At 43.5% G+C, this 26,043-nt stretch overlaps 2 protein-coding genes and 1 pseudogene across 9 annotated transcripts in view; 2 read left to right on the top strand and 1 right to left on the bottom strand.

The window, feature by feature from the left end:
- Positions 1-1,852, top strand: part of LOC143664387 (suppressor of cytokine signaling 5-like) — a 34,602-nt pseudogene extending 32,750 nt beyond the window's left edge.
- Positions 1,853-1,971: 119 nt separating this feature from the next.
- Positions 1,972-8,576, bottom strand: JMJD4 (jumonji domain containing 4). The gene is made up of 6 exons (XM_077137948.1): positions 8,047-8,576; positions 7,478-7,643; positions 5,787-5,912; positions 4,980-5,247; positions 4,128-4,274; positions 1,972-2,823 (listed from the first exon to the last, which is right to left on the bottom strand). The coding sequence occupies exons 1-6, from the start codon at positions 8,309-8,311 to the stop codon at positions 2,521-2,523; spliced, it is 1,275 nt and encodes a 424-aa protein (XP_076994063.1). The 5' UTR covers positions 8,312-8,576; the 3' UTR covers positions 1,972-2,520.
- Positions 8,343-26,043, top strand: part of SNAP47 (synaptosome associated protein 47) — a 113,183-nt gene continuing 95,482 nt past the window's right edge. For 2 of the 8 annotated variants that reach the window (XM_077137940.1, XM_077137941.1), the window contains exon 1: positions 8,343-8,848. Coding sequence is in view for 1 of the 8 variants with exons in the window: in XM_077137939.1 (XP_076994054.1) it covers positions 8,976-9,012 (37 nt within the window). In the remaining 7 variants the exon portion in view is untranslated. The other 6 variants (XM_077137943.1, XM_077137942.1, XM_077137946.1 and 3 more) reach the window with 6 other exon arrangements.

Genomic DNA, 26,043 nt, shown 5'->3' with positions numbered 1-26,043 from the left:
TAACCCAAAATTGATGGAGTCACATCTCCGTGGAGATAACCTGATCATGTTTCCAACCTACAGTACTGAATGGGGATTAGAAGAAACTGTCTCCCACAAGACTGATTAGGATTAAAACATGGCTTTTCTAGGCACATAAATCCTTTGAAACCAGATGGTGTAGAATGAGTTTGAAAAGTGTGGTGGATGGATCATACAGAATGTATAAACAATGGTACCTGAATAGCCCTATATATGCAAGAAATGTTTTTTGAACAGCATGTAGTGGGTATGCATTGAGTGAGCATTGGGTAGTATAGAATGGAGTGCCAAAAGTGGTTGTCGAACCATACATAATGATTTTAAGAGTTGTTTAATGGCTTAGAGAGGGTATGGAAGGAGAATTTGGATGGTGTAGAATTAATGTGCAAGAAACAATGATGTTTTGGCCCAAGCGAGTTTGCAGAGTGCTTGTTGATTTGCAGTGAGTGTACAAGGAGTGATTGCTGAATGGCACAAAATGGCTGTATGAGGGGAGGGAAAGTTGGATAAAGCACAAAGAGTGAAAACAGTAATTAATAACTTGGTCCCAGTGGCTGTTCAAATGATTACTGAATAGCATATAGTAAATGTGCAAAATTATATTGAATCAGACTAGCTACATGTACAGAGTGACTGTTGAATGGCATAGAGCCCACATGCTAAGACTGGAATTTGGATGTTGCACAGTAAGCATTTCATTGCACACTGAGAATTAAAAGAATTGTTTACTAGAACAGTAAGTGTGCAACAATGATTGTTGAATGACAGAGTGAGGGGACAAGGGTCGACAGGGGACTAACGCCTGTGCTCTGTCCCGTCTGATCTGCTGCCAGGTGGCCTGGCAGCCCAACAATGATACATCTTTGGTATCAGTGGGCACGGGTGGGGAACAGTGCATGATGAAGGGCATGGGCCCTAATCTAATTTAACACTACATTCAGTACTTTGTCAGGGGCAGTTTGAGACCAGTGGGAGCTGGGATGCCTGTGGGAGAGAACTTCATTTATATAATGGAATGGTCCTAGTGTTAGATAGAAGGAGGATGGGGTCTTGCCTCAGGCTTCAGTTTCCCCTCCCCATATTGAAGAGTTAGCCTCAATGGGAGATGGGTGGATTTATGCAGAGGTGCAGTGATTCTTCATGGGGACTCCCAAAGGACAAATGGTACTGAAGGCTGGGTCTTCCCCGTCAACACCTCCCCAAACTACTCCACTGTTCCAGACCAGAAGTCAGTAGGCTGCAGGAATCCTGACTTTAGCCTGTGTGGGAAGGCCGGGGAGACCCTAAGACTTCTACCTGGGCACAACACCAACTTCTGTCCTGTCCACAAGAGTCTCAGTGGTACTCATTAAGGCACAAAGGTGTTAGGCAGCAGTGGTAGGAAGAGACCTACGTGCCTACTGACTCCAAAGGAGGGAGCAGTGAGGTTTTCTCTGGCTGCTTCCACTGAACTTGACCTTCTGAACAAAAGGGCTTTGGCTTTGCAGGAAGCTGTGGCATCCCAAGGATCCCTGGGAAGAACTTGAACTGATGAGGAACAAGGACACACAGGTTGTCACTGGCATTTCCTTGAGTGCAAGACTGGCAACTTACCAGGACTTTGATAGGTAAATGAGTACCAGCGTCCAGGTTGGTCTGTGTGTGGTATTTCAATCCTCTCTGCTATCAGCTAGTTGTTTTCCCTTGACAAGTGAGGACAGGTGTGTATGGGCCTCAAAGCCAGTATGGAAATCTTCAGGCCTGCCCCTGCTCCACAGGGAGCTGTGATCGTGTGTGGTGCTATAGCCCACTCCTTAGTCCCAGCATGCTCCCCTGCCTTCCTCAGGAATAAGGACCTCTCACTACAAGTCACACTGACAAACACCCTCATATACACCTTCTTCCTGGATCAGGAGCTCAGTCCTGACCAGGCCTCACCCAAGAAAGAACACACAGAATCACTGGCAGGGCTGCAAAGGCTATCAATTTTTGAAAAAAAAGTCTAAGAATATGCCAGAAGACAGCCAGGATTGGGTCAGCCCCTCCCAGGACTGTAAAAGACAAAGCCAGAACTGGGTGAGATCCTCAATGAACTGTGTGGAACCCCCCACAGAACTATGTGAAAGACTCAAAGTACTGCATGGTATCCTCAATGATCACGTGGGGCCTTCAAAGGACCCACGAGACCCTCAGACGACTGCAATGAACCTTCACTGGACCCATGGGGCCATCATAAGATTACATTAGACCGTCACAGGACTAGTGGGACCCTCAAAAGGTTGCACTAGACCCTCAGAGGACCGTGTGTGACCCTGAGAAGACCATGTCAGACTCTCACAGAGAGAGTCAGTCCCAGGCTCAGGGGGAGGGGAGTGGCCCAGGCACACAGCCAAACAGCAGTGCTTTATTCACAGAAGGGATGCCTGGAGCTTGCGACCACCTTGTGCACCAGTACCTTGAGGAGGCTGAGGGAGGTGGCTCCTGCAGGCATGTGGCACCCTGAGTCCTCCCAACACAGGACTACAAGGACACAGAGGCACTGACAGCCTCCTCCAGTTGCCGCAAGAGGTCGCTGGGCTGCAGTGAGAATGCACTGGTGTCCACTCTCTGGAAGTCAGGGTTGGCAGTCATCAAGGCCAGCACCTCAGCAATCCGGCTGATGTCAAAAGCAGCCTGCTGGGGGCCTGGTCCAGCCCCACTGGCACTCTCCATCTTCCTCATGTCCACCTTCTCGGCCAGGGTGAGGAGCCGCCTTTCAGTGATGATCTTGAGAAAGTGGTAAAATTCTTCATAATTGATCCCTGAACAGGACTTCATGATCACCTGGGCCCAAGAAAAGAGAGGACAAGGGAGACATGCTCTTTTACTGTTCCTGGTGAGATTCCCATGACTGCTGCAAAGCACCCCAAAACACAAGCCTGACCTCAAGGATGACGACTCGGGGACAAGAAAGATAAGGACACCCAAGAGACTAAGTTGCCTCACGATGATCAGATGTGCCTAAGCAATGCTTTCCCAATATGGGAGCCCTGGCAACCCGCTACGTGGCCCAGACTGTCCTTCATGTACAGGCCTGATGATCTTCCCCACACCAGACAGCAGCCTGGTCCTGGTCACTCACACCTAGAGGGCAACCATGGTTGCAGCCCACAGGTGTGGCTCTGACCCTGGTGGCCATACTCCAAATAGTGATCCTGACCTGGGGGCTATCCAGTCCAAGACTAAAACCCAGGATGTGTGGTCTTTCTCATCGCCTGCAGTCCAGGTCCTGGTGAATTGCCACTACCACCCCAGTCTACAGCCCTGAACCCACTGACACACTTCCTTCTCTAGACTCTCTTATGTTTGTGACCTACCCAACCCAAATGCAGCCCTGGCCTGGTGAAATCCTCACCTCAGACACTGGCCCTGGCCCTGGTGAGCCCTATCCAACATCCATACCCCTTTTGCAGCCCTGGCCCTGGGGACACTTTCCCCTCCCCTGACTGTAACCTGCAGTTCCCATCATGCTCCATATTGGGGCTGCTCCTGGTGGTCCTGGCTCAGCATGCTGCCTAGTCACAGGCTGGGGCCTGCTCCCTGCTGTTCTCCAAGTACATGGCTCACTGCTGTACCCTGGACAAAGGTGACACAGGAAACACTGCACTGGGAAGGGTCCTGAATTCAAGACAGGAGTCCACACTTCAGATCCCAGGGAAATGAAGTCCAGCCCAGCCAAAACCTCTGGAAGCAGGGAAGAGAAGCTTCCCGTCCCCCAAGCCTTAGGGACTGGGGCCATCCATACCTGGCTGTGGGGAACTGCCAAAGACAATGGCGATCTGTCGGCCATTTCGTATTCTGCAGCCATCTTATGTACTAACCCAGTTAAGTTTCTTTCTTCACTTCTGCTCTGCCCTTCTCGTAACTCAGCTGACCTACTAGAGCGCCAGGGACTTTTTCCTTTTAAATCAGCCTATAGTATCATAGAGCTCTTCCACGTCAGCATTTACTCACTTCCTCCTTTCCTTTAGTATAATTACCCTCAACCCGCCCTAAATAAACGAGACTTGATCAGAATCCTGTCTTGTCCCCCCAATTCTCACTCCCTCTTTCAGGTCCTGGTTCGATAAGCCCGCGGGTCGGGTCACCTGGCAGTGGTGGTGCCAGTCTGGCATGGTGTCTCTCCATTCATGGATCTCCTGCTGCACAGCCCGGAGCTCCTGCTGCAGGAAGCGCCACATGGCAGCCAGGTTACAGCCATTGACCCAGTTGTGGTTGATAGAGATGGTGTCCTCCTGGAAGGGGTAGGGCATGCGTTGGGCCTATGATACCCACTACAGGGACTGTCCTCTCCCACATCTGTCTGAGATCACCAACCAGGCCTGCTGGATGGAGATAGTCTGAACACACTGGGAAAGGCACCCCAGACTATCTGTGCTTGTTCAGCAGAGAGGAGGATGCTGGAACAAATGATCTGAGTCCACACTCAGTCCAGAGGACTTGAGGGTATCCCAAAGGCCTGAGCACTAGCCTAGTCTGAGGGTATCCCAAAGGCCTGAGCACTAGCCTAGTCTGAGGGTACAGGGAGCCCCTTACCCACTGCTGCCCCAGAAAAGAGATGTGGGAGGGTGTGAAATGGAGTGGCTGGGGAGGCCCTGAACAATGACGCCTGGAGGCACCAAAGGTCCTTCCAAAGAGGCATGGGTCTTCACCTTGCCTGAGGGCCTGGCCTGCCCTATAATGGATGCTGGCTTCCCTAGACAGATCATAGTCAATTAGGAGCAGGCATTTCCCTTCTGTAGGCATGGGGAAAGCCCAGGGAAGGCATCCAGGACAGGCACTGAAGGATGGGGAGGGCTTGGAAGATGGAAGGACAGGGGCAGCCCCTACATAGAAATGGGTAGATTGGAAGCTCCAAAGGCCAAGGGCAGAGAGACAGGAGCCCCGGTTTAGGCTGTGGCTGGGCCTCCAGGGTAAAAGGTGGGACGACCCCACCTTACCAGGTTGTGGACTTGGTGGTGCCACCCGCTGGGCACGAACACCATCTCGCCAGCTTCCTGTATGATCTCCAGTGGAGGTTTGCAGCACATGTGCATGGGGTACAGGCGGGTGTCGAGGAGTGAGGGGGAGGTCACATCATATGGCAGGCTGCCATGGCAATCCCTCAGGGCTTCTTCTTGCCCTGGTGGGAAGAGGAGCCATTTTTTCCTCCCGCAGATATTCACAGACCAGCTGAAGGAGCGGAAGATGTCAGCATGGAACGGCGACCTGGGGTGAGAACTCCTGGTTCATGCCCTTGATGGGATGGGGCATCAAGGCTTGTCTTGTCTCTGGACTTAGAGCATCCCAAAGGCCTCACTAGTAAAGCAGGCTGGCCACTCCCATGCATGTGAGTCGAGTCCCCTTCTCTAACACCCGTACTAAGGAACCCCTCTTCTTCGGACCTTGACCTGCAAGTCAAACCTTGCAGGTCAAACTCCCTGTCCTGCCCTGCTCCCTAGAATGTACCACAGAAGCTACACAGGCTCTGGGTGGAACAACAGGAAGAAAGAGGGAAAGTGGGATGGGTCAAATAGGAAGGGCCTGGGAATGCTAAGCTTTGCAGCCCAAGTCTGGGCCTCACTAATGGGAATCTTTAAGAAGTTCTGAACAAGGCTGAGATGCTAGTAGGGAGGGTTCAGGGGGAGGGAGCTGTGCAGAAGGAAAATGAGAGGAGCACTCAGAAAAGGGGGGAAGGGCAGGTCCTGCAGCCCCTGAACTGTGCATTGGGCACACAGGCCTCAAGGTGGTGTAGAGGCCAGCTTTACCAGGTGCCTGCAGGCCCCATGTAGATGAAACGGTAGTCGTCCACATTGAGGGTGTCCCAGTACTCGTTCAGCCAGTCTGATGAGAAGTACACCGGCAAGGTATACACGTCCTCCGCTGAGGAGTCCCTTTAGAGAGAATCACATGCAGACAGTCTAACATATAACTCCTGGCCAGACGCAATGAGAGGAGAGCCCTGGTAGCAAGCACCCATCCACAAACACCAAACTGTTTCCTTTGTCTTGTAAGCTTCTGTGTACCTGGCAAACTCTAATTTATCCTTAAAAGCCATGTTCAGATATTCCCTCCTCTACAGCCTCTCCTGATTGCCTGAGTCCAGGCTTTCTTCTGTTCTTTTTATTTTTTAGGGTTACCAGATAAAAATATAGGACACCTAGTCAAAACTGAATTTCAAAAACAAATGATTTCTAGTATAAGTACGTCCCATGCAATATTTGGAACAAACTTATGTCAAAGACAATCATAATTCATCTGAAGCCCAAATCCACAGCACGTGATAGTGTTCAGGCACATTCTACTACTGGAAAACAAGGCTGGGACGAGTGTATGGCTGCACCTGGTCCATGGTTTAACTGGGTTAATTCTATGTGGCAAAAAACTCTGAGGCATGCTGTGCATCAGAGTAACAGTTGCCAGTTGTTTGTCATGCACTAGTAGATTGTCTTGAGAATCCCAAGAGTCTGACCTCTAGTCTTCCTTTTACCTTTTTTGAGCCTTAGGTTCCACATCAGTAAAAAAGAGTTCAATCATTCATACATTCACTTAACAATGAGCACCTATTACATGCCAGGCCCTATGCTAGGGGCTGGGGTCTAAAAATAACCATGATGGTCTCTGTTCAGGAAAAACATACCTGTGGCAGAAGGAAACAGATACTAAATCTGAGGATTCCTACAGAGGAGGACCACTGGCAGGAGTCTGGTCTGTGCTGGGGGAGACTACCCTGTCTGTAAGAGGGATATGCATTTCTCAGAGTGAGCATTCTCTGAGCAGGATCTTGAGGGGTAAGTGGGAGCTCCTCCCACTTCCCTCCGGTGGAAGAAGCATCTGGTAGGTAGGGACAGACCCTGAAAGATTTGGAATGCAACATAAAGAGTTTCTGTTGGTCACATCAGTGATTTCACAGGGCCAGACATGGTAGTGCTAGCGAAATCATTCTGACGTTTTGAGAGCCTAGTAAAGGGGAGAAAAGATTTGAGGCAGTTATCAGTCAGGAAACCTGCATTCAACCAAGGCAGAGAGAACCAGGCCTGACTTGGAAAACTGGGGTGGAAAAGGAGAGGCCAGTTTCAGGGGCATCTGAAAGGAAAGTGACTAAGGCCAGGGGCTGCCAGTTAGATATGGAGAGTGGCATAAAGGAGGCAATCCACTACAACTCTGGGCAAACATGAGATAGAAGAAGTGACTACAAGAGTCACTTGCACTGCATGAAGCTTATGCTCCTCACAGTGGCCAACACCTGCCAGGTACTTTGAGACATCAATGCTTTGAAAGAATGATGCTTCCAGCCTTGCTGAGGAGGAGCTGTTTTTTTCACATTGACTAAACTCTGGGAAAAAGATGAGTAGTTCATTGGATGCAGTCGATGGGTCATCTCAGTAAGAAAGGCCTCAAGGTTCACTCAGTTCTAGGAAATCAGCTGAAGCACAGTCGGCCCTCAAAGCCCGTTTACCTGCATAGGTGCCAGTCTTTAAGGTAAAGACAGCCCCTGGGAGAAGAGTAGTTCTCCTGGATGTACTCTTTCCAGTAGCTAATGTAGTCTCTGAGGGGCATGTGTTCCTTGGGGTTGGAGTTGTATTCCTGGACTCCGCAGTTCGCAACAGGTACAACCATGTCTCCTGAAACAAGAGGGACAAACACAGTTTGTGCTTTGCACAAGGAGGAAATGGCTTTTCTGGGAGTCATTCATGCCCGTCCATCGTCACTGACGCTGGTCTGGCCTCTCCCTAGACTACGATATCCAGCCACTGGTCCTCCCAGTCACTGCTAAGACTGTCACAAGATGAAGTCTACTAAACAGCCGCTCATGCTTTGCCCCCACCCTCTCCCCAGAATCGTTCCTTCTTTGTCAACCTCTGCAACCTGACCTTGGCTGAAGGGAGGGGCGGGAGCCGGAGGACACTGGCTCTAGTCCTGTTCTTGAACTTGCTAAGTGTTCCCGGTGTAGACCATCTAGGCGCTCCGACTGAGTAAGGTAAACGTCCATCCCACGGTCCTCAAGTCCTTCAGGTCTGTCCTTACCATACTTCTGGAGCAGAAAATCGAAGTTGGGCTTCCCGCTGGGTGTCACCCAGTGTCTCCTGCTGCCCCAGCCCTCCGTGAAGGCGCTGGAGAAGACACATGGCAAGTTGGGGAGCAGGTAGCCCTTAAAGAAATCCGCGTAGGACAACGAGTCTGGCTTCTCGATGAAGTCAGCGCGTTCCGGAGTACTGCAGACCCCGCTCGGGAGACGTCCTTGCAGGCCACGGAAGTGCCTCTCAGCGAACTCGCGCGTTGCCCTGTCCATTCCGTGGCCCAGGCTCCGCGCCTGCGCAAAGAGGGTGGTGGGCGCCGCCTGTAAGGAGGGCGGGGCACGAGGCCCTCCAGTGGGGCACCCGCAGCCCTCAGCTGTCTTCACGCCCCGGCTCAGGCGGCAGAGCCCAGCCAGGCGAGGTGCGGGAGTCCAAACTCGGACTCCGGGCTTCCAATTGCTTGTACAGCGGAGGTGAAAAAGGAAGTAATTGTTCAACACCTCTCTTCTGGCGCCGAGGACGTGGGCGCCGGCCGGAAGGGAGACTACAGGACACAGGCACGCGTCTCGGGACGGAACCAAGAGCCCGGGGCTCGGCGTTCCCGTCCGACCCTACGTCGACGGCGCACGGGGCCAGGACGCCTGCGCCTGTGCCTTGCCGTTCCCCCACTCCCCACCCCTGCTCTCGGCGTAGGCGCCCGAGTGGCTCAGTGCGTTTCCTCCGGACCTTTCAAAAAGGGAGCTGGGGTCTGAGTTTGTTAGGTAGTATCGCCCTCGAGTCTCGCTAGCTTCACGCCTCTCTCAGAGCCTCAGGTAAGCAGCGTCGCCGGCCTGCGGTTAAGCTTCTCTTTCGGTCCTTCCTCCGTACAGCCCCTCCCGCTGCCGTTGCCATGGTGACCCTCCTCTCCCCTATGCCCCACGGGCTGGTGAAGGTGGTGGGATGCGACCTGGTCTGAGAAAGGGCCGAAGGGCCAAAGGTGGGGCCTTAAGGAATGGTGGGCACCGGGAGAGGATGCCGAGGACTAGAGGAGATGCTGGGGTACCTCGGGGGGACTGTGGGGGACCTAGAGGGGATGCTGGGGAGATGACAGAGGCCGTGAAATGAAAGTGTGGGCGCGTGAGGGCTGAGATTTGCGATTGCACACATTAGCGTGAGGTGGGGTTGGGGTGGAGTGGGGGCTACGAGTCAGGCTCTCAGCTTAGGAGAAACGAGAGTCCTCCCAACACAGACCTAACCACATCAATATTTAAAAGGAGAACATTTATTTTATTGTGTAAGTTTGTCAAATTACATGTATGTAGGCAGTCTGCAAGAGAGTACAAAATGAATTTCATGCATTTTGTAAGCAAAAGGAAGAATGATTAAAACCCCTATCTTTTTTTTGTTTTAAAAAATATTTTTATTGCAAACAGTGAACATACATACATTCTTGACAAGATTACAGGCAGTGGCTCACAATATCATCACATAGTTGTGTTTTCATTACCATGATCATTGTTTTTGAACATTTGCATCTCTCCAGCAAAAGAAAGAAAAATGTAAAAACTCATACATGACATACCCCTTACCACTCCCTTTCATTGACCACTAGTATTTCATTCTGCTCAATTTATCATTAAAAGCTTCTTAACTGCCTTGTGAATCAAGTATTCTTTTATTTATTTATTAAACATAACATACAAACACCATTTTTACCATATGATCATTCCATTGTTGATATGTAATCAGTAACTTACAATATCATCACATAGTTGTATATTCATCATGATCATTTTTTAGAACATTGGCAAAAACCTCTTATTTTGAGAGAAAAATGGGTGCACCACATGGTAGACTACTGTTCACTTGGAGAGAGAATCCTGAGTTAATTTTGGAGGTATGTGTTTATAGTGACAAAGGTCAGGAGGCCTGTGACCTTGCATTATAAAATGTGGAGAATAACTTCGTCTAATTCCTGAGCAGAAGGAGCAGCTATTATGTTTTTAAGGAGACACCTTGAACACTATTATGTACACTCTTTATCATGTAGATAACATTTAATTTTATTTACCCTTACCTATGGGATAAAGGGGTTCCTGGGGATGTTGGGGCTCAGAACCCTACTGGAGGGGAAGTTAGAGAACTCTAAGAGATGTGATGTCTACCCAGAAGGAGAACAGGGAGGATCAGAGAAATGGATAGGGGATGACCATGCCCTAGGAAGTTGTGAGGAAGAATTTGGAGGAAACTGAGTTTTTGGAGAGTATGAAGCCAGATTGAGGAGAGGTTTTATGTGGGAGCCAAGAACAGAGGAGAGGTGGGGATAAGTGGTGGAAAGGTGTTTGTTATAGGGATTGTGTTGGTCTATGGTCCCTTCATGTCACTTGTCACTTGTGTAGCTGAGGTGTGGGATTACTCCCGATCCCATCCAGAGATGACCATTTTTAAATTTTTGGTGTAGAACCTATCCTTCCCAGCATTTATTTACTTATCTTTCCTTCTCTCACCTGCTGTTCCTCTCTATACACATGCATAGAATATATGCATATGGTTTGATTTTCTTAACGTTTTTTTAAACGAATAGTCAGCATCTTTTGATGCATTGAACAGATGTTCCTTAATTATTTAATTTCATTTGTGATGAGTGCAGATCATGGGAGGCAAATACGAATGGTGTAGGAAGCAGTATTCAAAGTTTCCTGAAAATTTGGTAAGTATGGTTCAAGGTATGGTTCAAGGGGGAAATATGAAATTCAGTAGATACTACCTGGGAGAAATTTCAGAATTTCTTGAGTTCCTGAAGATCTGGTTAAGATTAACTTTCCTAAGGAAGGGAAGCTTTGGGGCCAGGAGGTCCAGATATGTGTTCCCCTGGACCAGTGGGGGACAAACTGAGTTAGTAATTCAGGGTCAGAGATTGAGCTCTCAATTCATTGAACACTTAATCTGTGCCAGATAGTTTGAGCTTCTTCCACAAGGTAGTCCCCTGGCATTGGCAGCATTATCACTAGCACATATATGAGGCTTGGAGAGATTCATGAAGCATCTAACATAAAGTTAGATAACATTAGAAGCTAAGCTGGGGCTGGAACATCCAAAAGTATTGATTCTCAAAGTGTGGTGTCTAGACCAGCAGCACTGACATCACTTGGAAACTGGTTAGAAATGCAAATTCTTGGGCCCCACCAGACCTACTGAATCAGAAGCTGATGGGATGGGGCCAATTTGAGAACTGTTACCTAGAGCTTGTGCTATCCCAGTGACACATACTTCAAGAAGAGTTGGAAAGAAAGCAGGAGGGGAGTTTAAAAATGAACACTTTGTAGGAAATGCTGTAGGAATAGTGTAAAATCTTCATCTTCCTCTCTGACGAGTTAGGAAGAAGGTTCTTAAAAGGGCACAGCATATGAATAGGCCATGTTGCAATAAGACATCCCCAAACATAGTGTATTTCAACCTCCCAGGTTGAAAATGGGATTCTCTGAGGGAGTGGAAAGAAGGGTATGAGGGAGAGGAGGTGAACGTAATGGAAAAAGCAAAACGACTGCCGTGGAGACACTGCTACCACTGTTCTGTCTCTAAGCCTCCTTTGGTCAGGAGTTATTGGAAGGTATGTAAAGGGTTGCTTATTCTGTTACTTTGGAAATTAACTAAAAATAGAGTGTTTATTTGATATTGAAACGCACTCAAGGGGCACATGTCTGATGGAAAAGCTGAAAGAAATCCATTATACAACTTGCAGTACATAATTAATGCATCCCGTGTGATCACAGACTCCTTCCCCATGAGCATCACTTCTTTAGTTAGCATCAGACACCTATGGGATGTCTTGCCAGGATCTCCCCTCCCTAATTCAATTCTCAGTTCACTGGGTCAATGGAGGTCTTTAAGTATTTTCAGTAGTAGATGTGGGTTCCAGATTGTAGTTAGTCAGGAAATGAAGGACTCCAGGAACTTAGCACTGCACAGAAGTTAAGATAGAAGTGGGCATTGGGTCTGGACATCTGGAAGCAGTGTTGGTGGGTGGTGGGGCATGAGCCTGTGGAAGGAGGTTGGGTGGTAGATGGGAGGAAAGGAGAGAGAAGCAATGAGTGTTTCTTCAGAGGAGTCTTCCATGAAGGATAGCAGAGGAATGGAGCAGTAGCTGGAGAAGGGCGGGATAAAGAAAGGGTTTTTGTTTGTATGTTTTTAGATGGAGATCTCAGAGCATATATGTAAACCTCTGAGGTGTTCTAGGACCATAGTTCAGAAACTGTAGCCTGCTACACAAGTGTGGCCTACCCCCCTGCTTTAGATAGTGGCATTCTATGGGATTACAGGTATACTCATTTGTTTATGCACTGTTTATGACTGTTTGACACTGCTGTTGGTTGTAGCAGAGACTGTATGGCCCACAAACCTAAAATACTTACTATCTGACCTACAGAAACCATTTGCTCGTCACTGATTTAGGAGACGTGGAGAAGTTGATGCTAGTGTGAGAGGGGCTAGGATCAAGAACAACAAAAGGAAGCCCTCGCCTTCTAGAGGAGTAGGGCACTGCTTCCCTTGCAGTATGTGTGGGGACAGGAGATAAGTCAGGATACCAAGGGATAGGTACAGCAGGTGTGTTGATGAGGTGGAAATTGAGGAGCTCTTGTCAGTTAAGCCTGAGTTAAGGTCCTCATCTGAGAGTTAGTGGGGAAAGAAGGGCCTCGGATGGGGTCTGTGCTAGTTTGGGCTTATTCTAATGTGTTATGGGAATGTTTTTGTCACTTTTGCCGTTCCACTTAATCTTTGCTTACTTTGGTTTCTTGAAAAGGTAAATGGAAATCTCTGGTGGGAATAGTTGTGGCCACATGTTTCCTTGAACATTTTCCTGAGTATTTGTGAAACTTGAATACTTTTGTCATATTTATTATTCTCTGTCCTGATAATGGGAAGTGTTTTGGTTGTTCTCCTCTTTTCTTCTTTCTTTTTTTTCTTTTTCTCTCTTTGGAATTTTAGAGTATTTTCAAGCTAGTGCTCTTCTTAGGTCTGTTAATAAATTTAAAGATGGAGAAACAGAGGGCCAAAAGGTGAAGTAACTTTTCCAGAGTCATAAAATATTTGGCAGAGTTGGAGTTGGCATTACAGCATGCCTCCTCTGATGCTGCGATGCCAGATGACTAATACTCAGTAACTCTCTGGAAGTTTGGGCATAATTTCAGCCAGTGCTCATGGGATGCTTTCTCATAGTACATGGCAAGAGTGCTAGCTCAGGGTCAGATCATTGTTGATTTAAATTCAGTTTTCATGCTATGTCAAGTTCTCAAAGAAATGGCGAAAAAACAGTGAACAAGATTATGGTCTCTACTGCCAGGAAGCTGAATCTCAGAGTGTAGGAGGTTGTTTATGGGCAGGTCAGGGTGTATAGACCACTTTATTTAATTGTATGACTGGTTAGTGATCAGCTGGGAGGAACAGGAGCAAAGCTGCACTTAAGGATGAAAAATGCTGCAAACACAAGGAAGTGAGGTCCAAGGCTCCTCTCCCCACCTTCATGTCTGTCTTAGACTTGGAAAACACAAGGATAACATTAAACACTTTGAAAATCATGTCTGTGTTTGATGTGGTTGGTCCTCTTCACCATTTTGAGAAGTAGATACATTTTCTATTGTTTGGAGTCCGAATAGCTCTCTAGTGACATACTTGGCTGTGGTAGTGAAATAATATGAGCAGACCAAGAACATTGTTTGTTGGTGACCTCACCATGGTCACTAGACTTACTGGGAGGATAGGTATGTTGGTTATCACATAATGAATTTGTTTCCATGTTGTGGTAGTTAGATTCAGTTGTCAACTTGACCAGGTGAAGGTGCCTAGTTATATTGCTGTGGACATGAGCTGATGGCATGTGACCCTCATTTGTTGCTTGTTACATCTGCAGTTGTCTAGGAGGTGTGCCTGCTGCAGTGAATGATGTTTGACTTAATTGGCTTGTGCTTAAATGAGAGACTCAAAGTAGCACAGACCAAGCAACTCAGCATACCTCATCTCAGCACTCAGAGCTCAGCCCAGGCCTTTGTAGATGCAGAAGGAAATAACCCCGGGGAAAGTTGTTGGAACCCAGAGACCTGGAGGGAAGGCCAGCAGAGATCACCCTGTGTCTTCCCACATAAGGAAGAACCTCAGTTGAAAGTTAGCTGCCTTTCCTCTGAAAAACTGATGAGATAAATTCCGTTTTATTAAAAGCCAATCCATCTCTGGTATGTTGCATTCTGGCAGCTGGCAAACTAGAACACATGTCATATGAAAAAAAGAAAAGCCAAGTTAGAGTGCTCAAGTGAGTGTTTCTCTTACTTGAGAAAGGTTTGATGAAGATAAATTATGCTTTAAGGTTCACTCTGGTTTATTCCATGCAACTTGATGTATTTTCACATAAGAAAAAGCTGACTTCCCAAGCTTTTCTATCCCATTCATAAACATATGATCATAATATATGTCAGGGAAAGTGTATGCTTAAAGCTTACACATCAAAGCCCCTCAAAAAAATGATACCGATCTTGTATACCAGCTGTGCTGGTTTGAAGCTGTTGTGTACCCCGTAAAAGACCATGTTCTCCAATCCATCCCTGTGGGGGCAGAGGTTTTGTTGGGTGGAACCTTTTGGTTAGGCTATTTCAATTGAGATGTGACTCATCCCATTCAAGGTGGGTCTTAATCCTTCACTGGAGTCCCGTATGAGAGAATAAAAGACAGGGATACTGGAAGAGAGGGTTTAGAGAGAAAGAAACACCAGAGACATTTTGGAGACAACTGTTGAAGCTGAAACCAGGAGAAAAGGGCCAGCAGACGTCAGCTTGTGCCTTCCCATGTGGGAGAGTAACCCAAATGCCAGCAGTCTTTCCTCGGAGAAGATATCTTACTCTTGATGCCTTAATTTGGACATTTTCAATGGCCTTAAAACTGTAAATTTTTAAAATAATAAATCCCCATTGAAAAAGCCAACCCATTTCTGGTATTTCCCATTCCACCAGCTTTAGCAAACTGAAACATCAATGGTCAAGAAATCTTAAACAGCTAAGAGAACTGTCATTAGCTTTCTAATTACAGGGGGTCATGAATTTCTTAGCTCATTTACAGAGCATTCAATGGTGGGAGTGTAAGATTATTTTAAGTTTGTTTTTGTTTTTTATTTTTTTTTAATTTAAGTTCTTATTTAACATATATTTTACCTTTTTTTATTAGAGCAGCTGTACATTTTTAGAAATTTAGAATTTTTAGAAATTTAGAAATGCAGGAGTTTTCCATTTTACCATTTTTAAGTATACAGTTTCAGTGTTATTAATTACATTCAAAATGTTGGGCTATCATCATTAATATCCATTACCTAAATTTTTTCATCATCCCATACAGAAATGCTGTACCCATTAAGCAGTAAGTCACCATTCTTCCCTATCTGTGGCCCCTGGTAACTTCTAATGAATATTCCATCTCCCTGAATTTGCTTGTTCTAGATATTTCATTCAAGTGGAATCATGCAATATTTGTCCATTCATGTTTAGCTTATCTTACTTGGCATGCTATATTCAGAAATCATCTGTTTTGTAGCATGTATCGGCACTTCATTCGTTTTTATGGCTGAGTAATATTCCATTGAATGTATATGCCATAATTCTTGGGTTGTTTCCACCTTTTGGCTACTGGGAATAATGCTGTTAGGAACATTGGTATACAAGTATCTGTTTGAGTCCCTGTTTCTAGTTGTTGTGAATATATACATCTGTGTAAAATTGCAGGGTCATGTGGTAATTCTATGTGTAACTTTTTGAGGAACTGTTAAACTGTTTTTCACAACGGCTGTACCATTTTACATACCTACCAACAATGTTTGAGGCTTCTCGTTTCTCTGTGTCCTCACCGACACTTATTTCCAGTGTTTTAAATAACCATCCTAATGAGTGTCAAGTGGTATCTCACTGTGGTTTTGATTTGCCCTTCCCTAATAATTAATAATGTTGAACATATTTCATGTGTGTATTGACAATTTCTGTATGTTCTTTGGAGTACTGTCCTTTGGCCATTTGTAAATTGGGTGGTTTGTTTCTTTTGTTGTTGAGTTGTAAGAATCCTTTATATATTCTTGATATCAGTCTTTCTCAGATATATGACTTCTAACTATTTCCTTCCATTCTGTAGGTTGTCTTTTCACTCTCTTGATAAAGTCTTTAAAAAAATTTTTGTTTTTATTGATAACATCTTTTAATGCACAAAAGTTTTGCATTTTGATGAAATCCAATTTATATACTCTTTTCTTTAATTGCTTGTGCTTTTGGTGTAAAATTATTTAAGAATTCATTGCTAAAAAGGTCATAAGGGTTTTCCCATTTTCTTCTAAGAATTTTGTGCTTTTACCTCTTAAATTGGCCTATTTTCAGTTAATTTTTGTATATGGCGAGAGGTAGGGGTCCATCTTCATTCTTTTGTGTGTGGAAATCCAGTTCTCCCTGCACCATTTGTTTAAAAAACTATTCTTTCCCCATTAAATTATCTTGTCTCCCTTATCAAAAATCATTTGGCCAAATGGAATTCTGGGAAGTTGGTGGGATAAGGACAGGGAGAACTCACTTCTCCACTAAAAAACTTATGGAAAATAGGCAGAAACAGTCCAAAGCAGCTGTTCTGGAACTGAGGAGACCAGAGGAGGACCAGCAACATACAGGGAAGAGCTGTACAAACAAATGGAGAAACTGCTACAGAGAAACTGTGGTAAGTCACTCAACTAAGCCATGGCTCCTGTTGCCCATCTCCCACCCTGGAGGTCAGCAGCTTCTGGACAGCCAGGTTCTTGCACAGCTGGCTTCTGCAGACTGGAGAGTCAGGGAAGCCTCATTCCTTGGAAAAAGAGGAGTATGTGGCACAATTCTGACCCAACTGTTTGCCAATGAAATTGAACCTCTGAGTTCCGCAGCCTTGGCCTTTTCCAGACAGGGCCTTATGGCACCCATGGCACCTTTGATTCCACAGGTGGAGAAACTGCAACAGAGAGACTGTGGTGACTGACTTGATTGGCCTCGGTTCCTAGTGCTTATCCCCTACCCTTGAAGCTGACCACTTCTGGTCAGCCCATTTCTCAACCAGCTGGCTGCTGCGGATTGGGAGAGTCAAGGAAGACATCCCAGCTCGGAACAGAATGGGATGCTGCACAGTTTTGATCAGCTGTTGGCCAGTAAAATTGTACCTCTAGGTCCTGGAGCCTTCACCCTTTCCAGACAGGCACCTTTGGTGACTGCAGTGCCATTAACTCCACAGACAGAAACTGTGGAAAGAGATTCACTCACCTGCACCTCCTAGGGCCCATGCCCTACCCTCAAGGCCAGCAGTGTCTGTCCAGCCCAACTTCTTCCCAGCAGGCTGCAGCACACTGGGAGAGTTGAGGAAACCCTCCACCCAGGAACAAATGCGGCAAAGTTCTGATCCAACTGATCCAATTTTGATTGACAAAATTGGGCCTCAGGGTCCCATAGCCTTGGCCTTTTTTTAACAGGTGCCATCTCTCCCACACACTGAGAAACTGCTGTAATACACTTGGCTGTGGCTTCTCGTGCCCACCTCCACCTTTGAGGCCAGCACTTTCTGGTCAGTACAGATCCAGCCTAGTGGATAGCTGTGGACTAGGAAAGTCAGAAAAGTCTTCCCACCCGGAAACAGATAAGGGCATGACACAGTTCTGATCCAACTGTTGGTCAGTGAACTTGGTCCTCTGAGTCCTGTATACTTGATCCATTTGGGACAGGTGCCCCAAACACTGCAGTGCCATTATTTCCATCTACCTTAGAAGCAGCTGGAACAAAGGGCTACAAGAATTAGAAGGCTAAGAATTAACTTAGCTTTGTAGGGCTGTAGAGAATAGGTTTCCAAAGTGTGCCATCTGCTGGGCAGATTGGAAAAGTGCAGTCTTGGGAGACCACTTACCTGACCCTCTCCCCAGGGCCCTTTGAACTATTCTGCACCCCCTCCTTGGTACTCTAGCCCTATTTTACCTTGGAAATACTGAAGAACCAAGCATGGAAGAAGAGCCTGAACATGAACCCATTCAACAACAACAGCAATCTTAGACAAGAGAAAGAAACTGACCTTCGGAATAATCTTATCAATATCGTCAGATGATTAGATACCAATAAAAAATTACAAGACTGGGCGGGCCGCGGTGGCTCAGCGGGCAAGAGTGCTTGCCTGCCATGCCGGAGGACCCCGGTTCGATTCCCGGCCCCAGCCCATGTAAAAAAAAACAAACAAACAAACAAAATATAATAAAATAAAGATGTTTCCCTTTCTTCCTCCCTTCCTTCCTTCCATCCTTCCTTCCTTCTCTGTCTTTCTTTCCTTCCTTTAAAAAAAAAAAAAAAAAAAAATTACAAGACAAATTACAAGAAGATATGGCCAAGCAAAAGGAGTAAATTAAAAAGAGGAAATAGAGAATTTGGAAAAACAAATAAATTTTCAACAAATCTTCTAAATCAATTAAGAAGATGGCTCAAGATATAAAGAATATTAAGAAGGTACTAGGTGAGCGTAAAGAAGAATTTGAAAACTAAGAAAAATAACATGGGAATGAAAGACAGAATAGATGAAATTAAAAATACACTAGCGATGCACAACAGATTTGAAGAGACAGAAGCAAGGATCAGTGAACTAGAAGACAAAGCAGGGAAATAATTGACAACATGAAGAGCACAAACATATGTATCATGGCTGACCCCAAAAGAGAAGAGTACAGAAAAGGGCCAGAAAAAATATTTGAGAAATAATATCTCAATGCTGATAAAAGAGATAAATAGGCAAATTGAATAAGCCCAACGTACTCCAAATAGAATAAACCCTAATAACTCATTCCAAGATCCATCTTAATCAGAATGTCAGCTGCCAGAAATAAAGAGAGAATTCTGAAAGCAGCAAGAGAACATTGATTTGTCACTTGTGAGGAAACTGCAATAAGACTAGGTACAGATTTCTCATCAGGAACCATGGAGGCAAGAAGGCAGTGGAATAATATGCTTAAGGTATTGAACGACAATGTCCAGCCCAAAATTCTTTATTCAATAAAACTGTCATTCAAAAATGAGGAAGAGAGCAGTACAATGGTGGCTCAGTGGCAGAGTTCTCACCTGCCATGCTGGAGACCCGGGTTTGGTTCCTGGAACCTGCCCATGTAAAAAAATTAAAAAGAAAAAAATGAGGAAGAGTTTAAATTTTTACAGATAAAAAGAAGCTAAGAGAGTCCATGAATAAGAGTCCTGCTTTATAAGAAATAGTAGAGTTCTGCAGGCTGAAAAGAAAAGACAGGAGAGAGAGTCTTGGAGATAATGTAAAAATTTAGATTAGCAGTAAAAAGGATAAAAAGAGAGACAAATATAAGATATAACATATAAAAAACCAAAGAATAAAATGGTTCAAGTAAGGGCTGCATCTACAAGAGACTAACCTTAGACTGGAAGGTACAAATAGATTGAATGTGAAAGACTGGAAAAAGATACTCCATGCAAATAGTAACCTAAAAAGATTTGGGGTTGCTGTACTAATATCATACAACATAGACATTAAATACAAAAATGTTATAAGAGACAAGGAAGGACATCATATATTAATAAAAGGGCCAAACCACCAAGAAGAAATAATAGTAATAAAAACACACCTCACCACAGTACCCCAAAATACATGAGGCAAGCACTGGAACAACTGAAGGGAGAAATAAAAGTGTTTACAATAATAGTTAGAGACTTCAGTATACCACTCCCATCCGTAGATAGAATATCTAGACTAAGGATCAATAAGGAAATGAAGAATTTTAATAAAATTATAAGTGAACTAGATCTAACAGACATTTACAGAATGTCATACCCCCAAATAACAAGATATACATTCTACTCAAGTGCCCATGGATGATTTTCCAGGATAGACCACATGTTGGGACATAAAACAAGTGTCTGTAAACTTTTAAAAGATAGAAATTATACAAAACGCTTTCTCTGCTCATAATGGAATGAAGCTGGAAATCAATAATAGATAGAAAACTGGAAAATCCATTAATAAATGGAGGTTAAACAATACGCTCTTAAATTATCAGTGGGTTAAAGAAGAAATTGCAAGACAAATTAGTAAATATCTCAAGGTGAATGAAAATGAGGAACACAACATACCAAAAATTATGGGATGCAGCAAAATTAAGGTGGAAAAGAAAATTTATAGCCCTAAACACATACACTAAAAAAGAAGAGAGCTCTAAAATCAAAGAACTGCATACCTGGAGGAATTTTAAAAAGAACAGCAAACTAACCCTACAGCAAGCAGAAGGAAACAAGTAAAAAATATTAAAGCATACAACAGCAACAAAATAATGGAGTAAATCAGCAAAACCAAAAGTTGATTCTTTGAGAAGAAAACAAAATTGACAAACCCTTAGCTAGACTATTACAGAAAAAAGAGAAGATGCAAATAAAATCAGAAATGAGAGGGGGGAAATTACTATTGACCCCACAGAATTAAAAAAAAAAATCATATGAGGATACTATGAATGTCTGTATACCAACTAACTAGGCAACTTAGATGAAATGGACAACCTTGAAACACATGAACAACCTACATTGCTGTTGAAGAAATGAGAGACTTCAGCAAGCCAATCACAAGGGAAGAGATTGAATTAGTCATCAAAAACCACCCAAAAAAGAAAAACCCGGGACCAGATGGTTTCACAAGTGAATTCCGTCAATCATTACAAGAAGAATTAATGCCATTCCTATTTAAAGTCTTCCAAAAAAAGTTGAAAAGGTGCTGTGCTGGTTTGAAACTGTCATGTACCCCAGAAAATACATATTCTGTAATCCTCATTCAATATTGCTGTGTGGGATCTTTTTTTATTATTTCCATAAGAGATGTGGCCCACCCAATTATGGGTATAACTTTTGATTAGATGGTTTCCATGGAAATGCGTCTTCGGTAGTCAAGGTAGAGTTGCTTACTGGAGCCCTTTAAGAGAGAACAAACTTGGAAAAAGCTTCAGTGCCGACAGAGTCCACACACCTTTGGAGATGAAGAAGGAGAATGCCCCTGGGGGAGCATCATGAAACAAGAAGCTGGAAAAGAAAGCTAGCAGATGTCACCATGTGCCTTCCCAGCTGACAGAGGTGTTCTGGCCTTTGGCCTTTCTTGAGTCAAGGTATCTTTATCTGGATGCCTTAGTTTGGACATTTTAATGGTCTTAGAACTGTAAGCTCGAAACTTAATAAATTCCCTTTAAAAAAGCCAAGCCGTTCTGTTTCTGGTATATTGCTTTCTGGCAGCTTTTACAAACTGAAGCAGACGGGAACATGACATAACTCATTCTATGATGCTAATATCACCCTAATACCAAAGCCAGATAAAGATACCACAAGAAAAGAAAATTACAGTCTAATCTTTCTAATGAATATAGATGCAGATATTCTCAACAGAATACTTGCAAATCAAATGCAACAGCACGTTAAAAGAGTCATGCACTAATGATCAAGTTGGTTTTAGTCCAGGTATGCAAGGGTGGTGGTTCAACCCAAGAAAATCAATGTAATACACCCCATTAACAAATTGAAGGGGAGTAGCTGCATGATCATATTGATTGATGCGGAAAAGGCATTTGACAACATCCAGCACTCTTTCTCAATAAAAATACTAAGAAAGATAGGAATAGAAGGAAAATTCCTCAGCATGATAAAGGGCTTCTATACTCAACAGGGAGAGACTGAAAGCTTTCTTTTTAAGATTGGGAATAAGACAAGGAGCCCACTTCACCACTGTTATTGAACATCATGCTAGACTTCCTAGCTTAGAGCAATTAGGCAAGAAAAAGATATGGCATCCGAACAGGAAAAGAAGAAGTAAATTTCACTGTTTGCAAATGACACGATTGTATATTTAGAAAGTTCTCAAAAGTCTACAACAAAGCTATTAGAGCTAATAAATTCAGCAACATGGTTGGATACAGAATCAACAAGCAAAACTCAGTAGTGTTCCTATTCACTAGTAATGAGCACTCTCAGGAGGAAATCAAGAAAAAAATTCCATTTATTATAGCAAGTAAAAGAATCAAATATCTGGGAATAAACTTAAGTGAGATATAAAGGACCTCTTTTCAGAAAACTACAAAACATTGCTACAAAGAAGACCGAAATAAATGAAAGGACATTCTTTGTTCATGGGTTGAAAGATTATAGAGTCAACATGTAATTCCTGTCCAAATTCATTTACAGATTCAGTGCAATCCCAATCAGAATTCTAACAGCCTACTTTGTAGAAATGGAAGACAACAGTGTCTTGGAAAAAGAGCAAAGTTGGAGGATTCACACTGGCTGACTTTAAAGCATATTACAAAGCTACAGCGGTCAAAACAGCATAGTACTGGCATAGACAGACATACTGATTGATGAAACTGAATTGAGAGTTCAGAAATAGACCCACTTGTGGTCAGTGATTTTGACAAGGCAGCCAAAGTATACTCAACTAGGACAGAGCAGTCTCTTCAACAAGTGATGCTGGGAGAACTGGATATCCATATCCAAAATAATGAAAGAGGACCCCTATTTCACACATTACACAAAAATTAATGCAGAGTGGGTCAAAGACCAAACCATAAGAGACAGGATCATAACAGTCCTAGAAGAAAACCTAGGGACATCTCCAAGACCTTGTGGTATGCAGTGGTTTCTTAGACTTTACACTCAAAGCACAAACAATGAAAAAAAAATAGGTAAATAGACCTTCTCAAACTTGAAAGCTTTTGTGCATCAAAGTACTTTGTCAAGGAAGTGAAGAGACAGCCTACTCAGTGTGAGAAAATATATGGAAACTACATTAATTGATACGGGTATTTTATGCTGTGTATATAAAGAAACCCTACAATTCAACAATAAAAAGACAATCCAATTAAAAAATGGGCAAAAGACTTGAATAGGCATTTTTCCAAAGAGGAAAAACAAATGGCTGAAAAGCACATGAAAAGATGCTCAATAACACTAGCATTTGAAGTGATGCATTTGATTTGAAGCAAATCAAAACTGTGAGATACCATTTCACACCTGCTGGAATGGCCATTATATATTGAAGAAAAATACAGTCTACTACAAGAGTTGGAGAGGATGTGGAGAAATTAGAAACAGTTATTCATTGCTGTTTGGAATGTTGAATGGTACAACCACTTCGGAAGGCAGTCTTTTGATTTCTCAGGAAGCTAAGTATAGACCTGCCACGTGATCCTGTAATGAAAACGTTCTGTCTCTTACTGCATAGATGCTCAGAAGAACTGAAAGCAGGGACACAGACATTTGCATACTGATTTTCATAGTGGTACTATTCATTGTTGCCAAAAGATGGAAACAACCCAAGTGTCAATAAAGTGATGAATGGATAAATGATATGTGGTGTGTATGTGTGTGTGTGGTGTATGTATAAAATGGAAAATCATTCAGCAGTACAAAGGAAGGACATCCTGGAGCATGTGACAATATGGGTGAACCTGGAGGACATTATGTTGAAATAAGTCACACACAAAAAGGCAAATATTGGCTGATCTCACTAATTTGAGCTGATGCTAAGAAGTTAACTCATAGAGTTAAAATCTAGAATATAGGTTACCAAGAAATAGAGAAAGGGTAGAGAATGGGGAGCAGATGCTTAATTTGTGCAGAATTTTTGACTTGGTTTAATTTAAATGTTTGGAAAGGGATTGAGGTTATGGTAATGTAAAATGGTGAATGTCATTAACAGCACTGAATTACTGGTATGATTTTGGTTGGAAGGGGGGATTTAAAGTCAAGTATGTCACTAGAAAGAAAGCTAGGGGATAAAACATGGAACTGTATAACAAAGTGAACCTTGTTATGGACAATGACTGTAATTACTAGTACAAATATAAAAATGTTCTTTCATAGAGTAGAACAAATGTACATCACTATTTCAAGGAGTTGAGTGATATACAGGAAAAATGCATCTATTGCAAACTATGGACTATGGTTAACAGTAATATTTTAATATTCTTTTATCAGCAGTAATAAATGTACCACACCAATACTGAGGGGCAGTAATAGGGAGATATAAGTGTTATGGAATGTTTTGTTTTGGAGTAATGAAAACATTCTAAAATTGTAGTGATGAATGTACAACTTTATAATGATACTGTGAACCGCTGATTGTACACTTTGAGTGAATTGTATGATATGTGAATGTATCTTAATAAAACTGGCTAAAAATAAAAACAGAAAAATCAGATGTCCATAGATGTTGGGTTTAGAATATTCAGTTCTATTTATTTGTCTCTATGTTTATGCCAGTACCACACTGTTTTAATTACTTTAGTTTTATAGTAGGCTTTAAAATTGAAAAATGTGAGCCCTCCATCTTTTTTCTTTTCAAGATGTTTTTGAGTTATTAGAGTTACCTTACCATTCCATGTGAATTTGAGGATTGACTTTTCCTTTGCAAAAAAAAGGCTGCTGGGATTTTGATAGAGATAGTCTTGAATCTGTAGACTGATTTGAATAGTATTGACACCTTAACAATATTCAGTCTTCCATTCCATGTAGAAGTGATATTTGCAGTGATAGTTTGAAACTTTTATGTACATCCCCAAAAAAGCTATATTTTAATCCTGATCCAGTCTTTTGGGGCCAGACCTATTATTTAGGGCTTGAACTTTGATCGGATTATTTCCATGGAAATGTGACACACCCAGCTGTGGGTGGATTATTTACATGGAGATGTGGCACACCCAATTGTGGTTGTGACCTTTTGATTATGTGGAGATATGATTCCACCCATTCAAGTTGTGACTTGATTAGTTTCCTAGAATCCCTTCAAAGGGGACGTATTTTAGAGAAACCTCAGATGAAGGCTCTTGAAGAACAGTTGCTTCAGAGCTGATAGAAACATAGATGTTTTGAGTGCTGACAGAGAAAGCAGATGCCTAGGCATGAACAGAGTCCAGCAGATGTCACTATGTGCCTTCCCATTAGATGCTAAGGAAGCAAGAAACTGGAGTGAGCCAAAGGAAACCAAGAGATGAAAACCAACCCCAGAGTAGCCAAATAAGGAACCCCCACAAGAACAGAGGCTGAATTGCGGAGCCCAGGAGCAAGGGACCAGCAGAAACCCAGCCGCGTGCCTTCCCAGCTGACAGAAGTGTTCCAGATGGCATCAGCCTTTCTTGAGTGAAAGTAACCTCTGTTTGATGTCTTAGTTTGGACATTTTTATAGCCTTAGAACTGAAAACCTGTAATTTAATAAATTGTTTTTTTAAAAGCTGTTCTGAGAGGTGCAATAGTGGCTCAGTGAAAGAATTCTCACCTGCTATGCTGGAGACCTGGCTCGATTCCCGGAGCCTGCCCATGCCAAAATATTAAAAATAAAAGCCATTCCATTTCTGGTATGTTGCATTCTGGCAGCTTTAGCAAACTAATATACTTGCCATGTTTTTAAGTCTTTTTTTCACTTCTTTCAGCAGTGCTTTGTAATTTTCAGTGAATAATTCACTTTCTTGGTTAAATTTATTCCTAGTTATTTTATTCTTTTTGGTGCTATTGTAAACACAATTAATTCTTAATTTCCAATTTGTATTGTTTATTGCTGGTGAATAGAAACTCAGCTGATCTTTGGATTGTGCTGGTTTGAAAAGATATATGTCCCCTAGAAAAGCCATGTTTTAATCTAAATCCCGTTTCATAAAGGCAAAATAGTCCCTATTCAGTACTGTATGTTTGAAACTGTGATCAGATCATCTCCCTGGAGATGTGACTTAATCAAGAGTGGTTGTTAAACTGGATTAGGTGATGACATGTCATTTGGGTGGGTCTTGATAAGTTTCTGGAATCCTATAAAAGAGAAAACATTTTGGAGAATGAGAGATTTAGAGAGAGCATAGCAGAACGACATAGCCACAAGAAGCAGAGTCCACCAGCCAGCAAACCTTGGAGATGAAGAAGGAAAATGTCTCCTGGGGAGCTTCACAAAACAGGAAGCCAGGAGAAGAAGCTAGCAGATTATG

Source organism: Tamandua tetradactyla, chromosome 20 (assembly GCF_023851605.1).
Source record: "Tamandua tetradactyla isolate mTamTet1 chromosome 20, mTamTet1.pri, whole genome shotgun sequence".
Lineage (NCBI taxonomy): Eukaryota > Metazoa > Chordata > Mammalia > Pilosa > Myrmecophagidae > Tamandua > Tamandua tetradactyla.
This window is presented reverse-complemented; position numbering and strand designations above follow the sequence as displayed.

What these genes read in the sequence shown, in the direction of transcription:
- JMJD4 (XM_077137948.1), bottom strand. Translation starts at nt 8,311, where the DNA reads ATGGACAGGGCAACGCGCGAGTTCGCTGAGAGGCACTTCCGTGGCCTG. An exon ending in TTTTCTGCTCCAGAAGTATG is followed by an intron (nt 7,644 to 8,046) that starts GTAAGGACAGAC and finishes CTCTTGTTTCAG; the next exon opens with GAGACATGGTTGTACCTGTT. An exon ending in ATGGGGCCTGCAGGCACCTG is followed by an intron (nt 5,248 to 5,786) that starts GTAAAGCTGGCC and finishes TTCTCACCCCAG; the next exon opens with GTCGCCGTTCCATGCTGACA.